This window comes from Xyrauchen texanus, chromosome 16, assembly GCF_025860055.1.
Source record: "Xyrauchen texanus isolate HMW12.3.18 chromosome 16, RBS_HiC_50CHRs, whole genome shotgun sequence".
NCBI lineage: Eukaryota > Metazoa > Chordata > Actinopteri > Cypriniformes > Catostomidae > Xyrauchen > Xyrauchen texanus.
In genome coordinates, this window is record NC_068291.1 from 5306274 (window position 1) to 5314026 (window position 7753).

At 39.7% G+C, this 7753-nt stretch overlaps 1 protein-coding gene across 1 annotated transcript; it reads left to right on the top strand.

Moving 5' to 3' along the window:
* Positions 1-554: 554 nt before the first annotated feature.
* gpx2 (glutathione peroxidase 2) lies at positions 555-1337 on the top strand. Its single transcript, XM_052145630.1, has 2 exons — positions 555-776; positions 984-1337. The coding sequence occupies exons 1-2, from the start codon at positions 555-557 to the stop codon at positions 1335-1337; spliced, it is 576 nt and encodes a 191-aa protein (XP_052001590.1).
* The last annotated feature ends 6416 nt before the right edge of the window (positions 1338-7753 follow it).

Genomic DNA, 7753 nt, shown 5'->3' on the forward strand with positions numbered 1-7753 from the left:
CTTTAGGGCTGGTCATTCTGAAAATGATTAACTTGATTGATCATACATTTTTTATAACGTGCAGGGTAATCGAGATAGAGACATAATTAAACATTTATTGCAAGGAATCTGATACAGTTTCTAAAATGTACATAGAGCTAAGTGCAGTGTTGCATGTGCCAAAGTCACCCTTTTCTCATTCTCATTACATTACTTGTTCATAACATTTGTTTATGTTGAACCAAATATCTCAATAAATTGGAAAAAGAACCTTGATAAATAAGGTTATAGTCGCATCTTCAGTGATAAAAATAAAACAAGTATTACTACTCTAGCTATAGACTTTGAAAATAAATGTATTTAAATGCACATTACACATATACTAGTCTTCATTTCTCCTGTCTTTAATTCCAAATCTTGAAACAGGTATCTTCTTAAGAGGTTGGAGTATCACATTTCCAATACTGGTTTGACGTCACCTGACATACATTAAACATGACATCATGTGACTTGTACAATTGACAAAAAAGACATACTGTTAATGCCATTATGTCGGAGGAGAGCAAGACTGCACAATGACTTTTATAGCCAAAACTTTTTATGACCTGCATGCAACTACGCTGGAAGGGGAAACAATAGATTTCAATATTTTCAGAGGAAGAGTGGTGCTGATAGAGAATGTGGCATCACTTTGAGGGACAACCACCCAGGACTACAGCCATCTTAACGAGCTCCAGAGCAGATATCCTCACCGACTTGTGGTCCTGGGCTTTCCCTGTAACCAGTTTGGATACCAGGTTTGTAAATGGGCAAGTGCAGTTCACCGTTTGTTTATTATTTAAATTCCATTTGATTATCTACAAATTTCCAAGTTCATTCGATGTAACAAATTTTTTTTTAATTTTGACACTTCATGCTGTAGAACTGGTGATGATAGACCTTTCGCAGGATTATTGCATGATTCTTATTCATAGAATAATTTTGCCCTCTATGTCATTTTCCAGGAGAACTGCTCTAATGCAGAAATTCTGAATTCTTTGAAGTATGTACGTCCAGGTGAAGGATATAAGCCTGAATTCACCATTTTTGAGAAGTGCAATGTAAATGGGAATGATACACATCCTGTCTTTTCCTATTTGAAAGACAAGCTCCCTTACCCAGATGACGACCCAGTGTCATTCATGCAGGATCCTAAATATCTGATCTGGAACCCCATCAGTCGCAGTGATATTTCATGGAATTTTGAGAAGTTTCTAGTTGGACCAGAGGGTGAACCTTTCAAGAGATATAGCAGGAAGTTTCAGACTATTAATATTGAGCCAGACGTACAAAGATTGTTAAGGCTGACCAAGAACTAACCAAAAACATGTTAATTGATCACATTTCATACTGAGTCACGTATTGACTCATTATTGATCATGGTATTTCAATGTTTGCTGCATTGTGGCATTATCTCACTTTCTTTTATATGATTTAATGAGAGTGATATACCAAAATGTTACGGAGTATCACCTGAGACTGTACATATAAAAGAATTAGAGACGATGCCACTAAAAATTATCTGTAATGGTAATACTTAAATAAAATACTGATAAACACAAAATTAATGTGTGTGTTTTGTTTTTTGTGGGAGGACAAAATTATCAGGTTCCTATATGGCTGGCAGATGGTTAAACAAATTTAGACAAACAAACAAGTACACATACATAAAGTATATAAATGCTCAGCCCACTGTCAAAAGATATTCTAGCACAGACCATTTATGATCATAATTATCATCATTATATAATTATTTACTATACAGTGTTTTTAAAGGTCAATTATCTAACACTGTTGTCCACGAGGAACCTACCTGAAATGTTTCATATGTTGTCACTCTTGACTTGAAAAAAATAAATCAACACTTTTCTGGTGTTGAGTTCTTTAATCCAGGATCATTTCTAATCCCTAACGATGGGCCGACTGTTTGTTCATGCATTTATTTACTTAAGTGCAGCGCAACAGTAAGCCTGCAATCTGATTAATACTAAAAAATACATTGTTTTATTAAGTACTAAATAGGGTTTACAAAGTGCTTTAGGCATACAGGAAATGGACAATTATACTGTAGAAGAAATAGACAGTACTGAAAAAAACCCACCATTAAATAAACTGCAAATTAATAATCATTCATTTTTCAGTAGGTTTTGTATAGAATCAGACTAAATTACAAAAGCAATCAATTACAGAATCAAATGCACATCTGGGGCCCTATTTTAGAAGCACCTATTGTTAAGTATTAGTCTTAAGTAAAGCTCTAAGCAATACGTCACAGGCGCAAAGTCAGTGGACATGTCCACTGGTGAGCTGAGCAGGTTTTTGAATCATTCCTATGGGAGTCGAGCACCACGTTCGCGAGAGGGATTGTGGGATTGACAAAGGTGAGTAGCAAGCGCTTAGGGTGGTCGAGAGCATCAAAAAATAACAAAATGCTCAATGTTATCCAAATGAAAAGTGGAAATGCCAGCTAGCAGCCTATCACTGCAATCTGAAAGCAGTGATGTCTGTCATAAGCGCTTCAAAATCTGACAATAATGCTGAAGTTTCTGCTGGAATCAGTGCTTTAATCACACTATAATGTTTATTTCTGACTTCAGTTAGACTTTAAATGATGATTGCATGCATTCAATGTGGCAGTAATGTGGCTGAGTAAGCAAAAGGCATTCAGAAATGAAGTTGGCATCTTTCCAACTGTAATTACGCATATTGTAGGCGATACTATTGATATATTTACCTTCGCACTGTGAAATTGCGCTACTGTAAAATGTTGTATGAACATGAGATTTCAAGCCCTCATCTTTAAGTAAATGCAGTTGTCAATCCCAAAAATATGTGTGAACATAGCCTTAGGTAATCATAAACTGATAGTATACACTAATGTAAAGGTCTATGGAATAACATTTTGGAAAGTAATATATTTACGTTCTGCTTGATCTATCAATGGGTCCTCCAATAGTGGTTCAGAACCACGTTGCAGTGGGGAGGAGCTCCCCCACCCAAACTTGCGCTTGGGTGGGGGTGGCACACTTATAATTTGGGGGGCAAAGCCCACTCCAGTATCCCCATAGATCTGGCCCTGTCATGAAATCAGAAATTTGGTTTCGAAGATTCGATTCTATTATTTGTAAGGCTGTCAATCCATTCAAATGTTTTAATTGAATTAATTACATGGAATGCCGATTAACTAAATCAAATTAATCACATATGTAAATATTTGCTGACATAACTCAATCATTGGCCTATAGTTCACAGCAAACCATTTTGCAACTAAATTCATCAATCAATAGATTTATTATAAGGGCTTTTCTAAGGATGTCCCAATAACCTTGTTTCCATCCACTTTTCGTGAAGTTTTGTTATCGATAAAGTGAAAATGTGTAAGAAATGGCCTTTTATCAATAACAAATGGTGTGCGTTATGATGTCATACTTAAACACTTTGTAGCATAAGTTTTGGTTTATCGCAAAAGAAGTCTACCCTTAAGCTATTTCCTTACAGAAATGAATTTATATCGCTAATTGTGTACCTTTCGCCGCTCAAATTTCATCTCCTTGCACTTGTCGATGACAGGTGCATGATACCAGATATTTGTGTTGGCACTCCTGGAGGTGTCATGACGCAGATGTGTTTACAGCATTGGATCTGTGCAGGTATGCCATTAAGACCAATCCATAACAGTGTGAGTAATGCTTCATGTACAATAAATTGGGTTTCAAGGAAGTACACCTTGTCGTCATGATTAACACAGGCAAATGACTGGGGTAAATTGTGTCATGTGACACTACATTTTTGCTTAAATGCCTATTTTCTCAACAAAAAGTGTTTCCAAACCAGTTTTTCATGACATTTGAAGTATCGACATAGAGTTTATGTGCTAGATTTAAATGGAAAAATATTATGTCAACATTTATGAAATTGTAACAATAATTTGCATTTCCATCAACTACAGCGGTAAACTTTTTGATTCGCTACACCTATTGTCGCACCTGTGTCAGACCTACGATTTTTGAACTGCGCAATTTGTTTCTGTTCTCTGTCTGGTTCCCTGACCACACCCCCTCATTTAAAGCATAAAAAAGCCAAGAAAATACCAGAAGCATACTCATTGATATTCATTAGCTGTGTAAAATGTGTCCATTAACTGTAAGAGTGCTATTTTAGTTGCATGAAGTTTCGTAAAGCCACATTGGTGCTAATATAAAATGCAGTGCTTTTTAAATGATGTGTTTTTTACACAAATGTTTTAGTATATGATCACGTCCAATATTATCATGTCCTGCTGCAGATACTTTTAAATTACTAATTACATACATCGCCTTCATGGTATATGTTTTTGGAAATTGCCAAGTGTGGCAGGGCAGAGGGCGGAGGGCGGGGCCGGGTCGTGATTTTACACACCCGGTCCTTATCAGGCTAATCAAGCCTCCGAGAGGGATAAAGGCCGACTGCGGAGGATTGTGCGGGAGAGAGAGAGATAGTTTTGGTTTAAGTTATTCATTAAAATCGTATTATCCTCCTTTCCATTGACTATGTTACACTGGTGCCAAAACCCGGGAAGGAGGAGGGATACGGCGTAGTAGTGTTCTCGCCACGGCCATGGCCATCTGATGGGGGACGAGGAGCCCGGCCGCCTGGAAGCGGATGACGGCTGCTGACCGCGAGGGAAGAAGGGGCTCCTAACCGACCACCTAGAGCAGTCAGGGCCGCTGCCAGGGGCAGAGAAGTCACCTACCAGCCGCTGAAACCGCCGACCGTGAGCAGGGAGGAGCTCACTGCCGACCGCCTGGAGCGGGAGAACCGCTGCCAGGGGGGAGACCCCTTCTGTTCCCCAAGAATGCGGCAGGGCGTTCCGTCCGCCAGGGGCTGGAGGTCTGCCTCGGATCTGCCCGGAGAGGCGCGGCTGTCATCCGTTAGAGGGTGGAGGAGTTGCCGAGGAACAAGCTACAGCGTATCGGAGAAGTGTTTTTTTTATCTCTCTCTCTCTCTCTCTCTCTCTCACTGCCACTCCGTGTTGGCCTTTTCCCTCTCGTTTAAATTTTACTGTGTTTTTTTGGAGGGTACACACTGTTACAGGAGGTACCCCCCCTATTTAATTATTTCTGTTTCCCTCCCCTTGTCCCCTCCCTCGTCCAGGTAGACTGGGATGACCTGCCGGCAGACGGGGCAAAAAGGCACGCCCTTCCCCAGGGAAAAAGGGGGGGGGGGTGTACGTCATGCCGGGGGCTCCCCTGCCTGAGAGAACGAGGGAGGAATGTGGCAGGGGGGAGGGCGGGGCCGGGTCGTGATTATACACACCCGGTTCCTTATCAGGCTAATCAAGCCTCCGAGAGGGATAAAGGCCGACTGCAGAGGATTGTGCGGGAGAGAGATAGTTTACAGATATGTCCGTCATGTGTGAGTTTGTCTTTTGGTTTAAGTTATTCATTAAAATATTATTTGTATCGTCAAGCCGGTTCTCGCCTCCTCCTTTCCATTGACTACGTTACACCAAGTGAAGGAAAGTTTCCCTTAAAATAGTGTAATATATTCCTAAAAAAAACCTGAACTGAGTGCCTTAATAAATTATTGATTGATCCACTTTCTGCATGCAACAGGGAGTTTGGTCTTCTAAATACATGTAAAGTTAATAGTAAGCTTTATAGCACCTTAAATACAATCTGAACAGAACATGGATTCCAAGTGTAGTTAAAGTTGCACTCTGTAATTTTTTCCTCATTAAAAAAGTTTGCTCCTAAATATATGAACTGTAATTTTGAAACAAATGTATAGAATCATGTCCTGCAAATTTTTTTACTTAATTTATAGGATTAGGTGTCTTACACACATGCATGGGACCGCAAAATGTCAGTTTGGAAGGTGTGTACCACAGAGGGAAGAGGCGGTCACGGATAGAGATGACTATTTAAAATATATATTTTTGACAGTGTACAAGTAAACACTAAAACCCTTCTCCAGGCTCTCTCATCACAATTAATATATTTTTAGCCTGACAGAGAAAGATAATAAAGCACAGGGAATTTGTCTGCCATGTTCTCGATTTTGCAGTGCAACTAGTCCTGCCTCTCCGAAATTCACATTGGTCAATGGATGCCTACAAAACAGTGTGTTGCAGCAAAAGTTGAAATGTCCAGAACTTTTGGTTGCATGGCAGAGCTTCACTATTGGAAATCTTTGTGTTTTTGCTCTCCGTCGTTTCGAAGCAACATCCAATTTGAAATCAATGCATCTGCAGTGTTCTCTGACGCAGCATAAACTCTTGTGTGAAGACACCTTAGGATCGATGCCTTTTTCATGCATCAATATTCTGAAGATTTTCCAGATTATTATCAATATATATTGGGATTTTCTAACATATTTCAAAACACAACTTTAGTAAAGTGTGAGTGGCAGGGTAAATTAAATGGGGTCGCAAACCATTTCTGCAGTGCCACAGAGAACATTTTGCATAGTTCTCTGTTAAATTGAACCCAAATCATTATCAAAGAACAAAGGTAATTTATTCTAGCCATCACTGAATGATATACTGTATAGTGTGTACAGCCTTGGCCAAAAGTATTGGCAATGACATAAATTTTGTGTTTTGCAAAGTTTGCTGCTTCAGTATTTGTAGAGAATTTTTTCACATGTTTCTATGGTATACTGGAAAACAATGATAAGCGTTTCATGAGTTTTAAAGGCTTTTATTGGCAAAAACATTCAATATATGCAAAGAATCAATATTTACAATGTTGACCCTTGTTCTTCATAACCTCTGCAATTCGCTCTGGCATGCCGGATATCAGCTTCTGAGCCCAATCCTGACTGATGGCGATCCATTCTTGCCTTATTAGTGCTCAGAGTTGATCACAATGTGTGGGCTTCTGTTTGTCCACTCGGCTTTTGAGGATTGACCACAGGTTCTCAATGGGATTAAGATCTGGGGACTTGCCAGGCTACGGATCAAAAATTTCAATGTAATGATATCCATGCCACTTCATTATGACTCTTGCCTTGTGACATGGTGATCCATCATGCTGGAAAATGCACAGATCACCAAAATGCTCCTGGATCTTTGGGAGAAGTTGCTCTTGCAGGACGTTTTGATAGCATTCTTTATTCATTGCAGTGTTTTTGGGCAGAATTGTGAGAGAGCCCACTCCCTTGGAGTGCAAATTCACCCACATCAACCTGCTGCCAATATTGAGCAAGCTTGCACTGGTGGTGGCACGATTCCGTAGCTGACTCTTCTGGAGGAGACGGTCCTGGCGCTTGCTGGACACTCTGGGACGTCCTGAAGCCTTCACTGCAGTTGAACCTCTCTCCTTGAAGTTCTTGATGATCCAGTAAATGTTTTTTTTTCAGGTGCAATATTCGTTGCAGCAATTTCCTTGCATGTGAGGCCATTTTGATGCAAAGCAATGATGGCTGCACGTCTTTCTTTAGTGGTAACCATTGCTAACAGAATCAGAACACAATGATTGGAAGCACTTCTTCCTTTCTTTTGTAGCAATCAGTCTGCTCTTATAATCCAATCAGAATGATTGTTAGGTATACCTTGTCTTGTCCCACTGTTGCCCTTTGTTTGTCATTTTTGTCACTTTTGTAGTTCCTTAGTTTTCACTTTTGTCACCCTTGTAGCTCCATAGTTCCCTTGTTAGCTTTCGTGTTCTCTGTTCATTGTTTTCACCTGCCCTCGTTAGTTTGCCATTGGTTTCTGTTTATTGCCCTGTTATCTTGTTTGAGTTCTGTTTGTTCA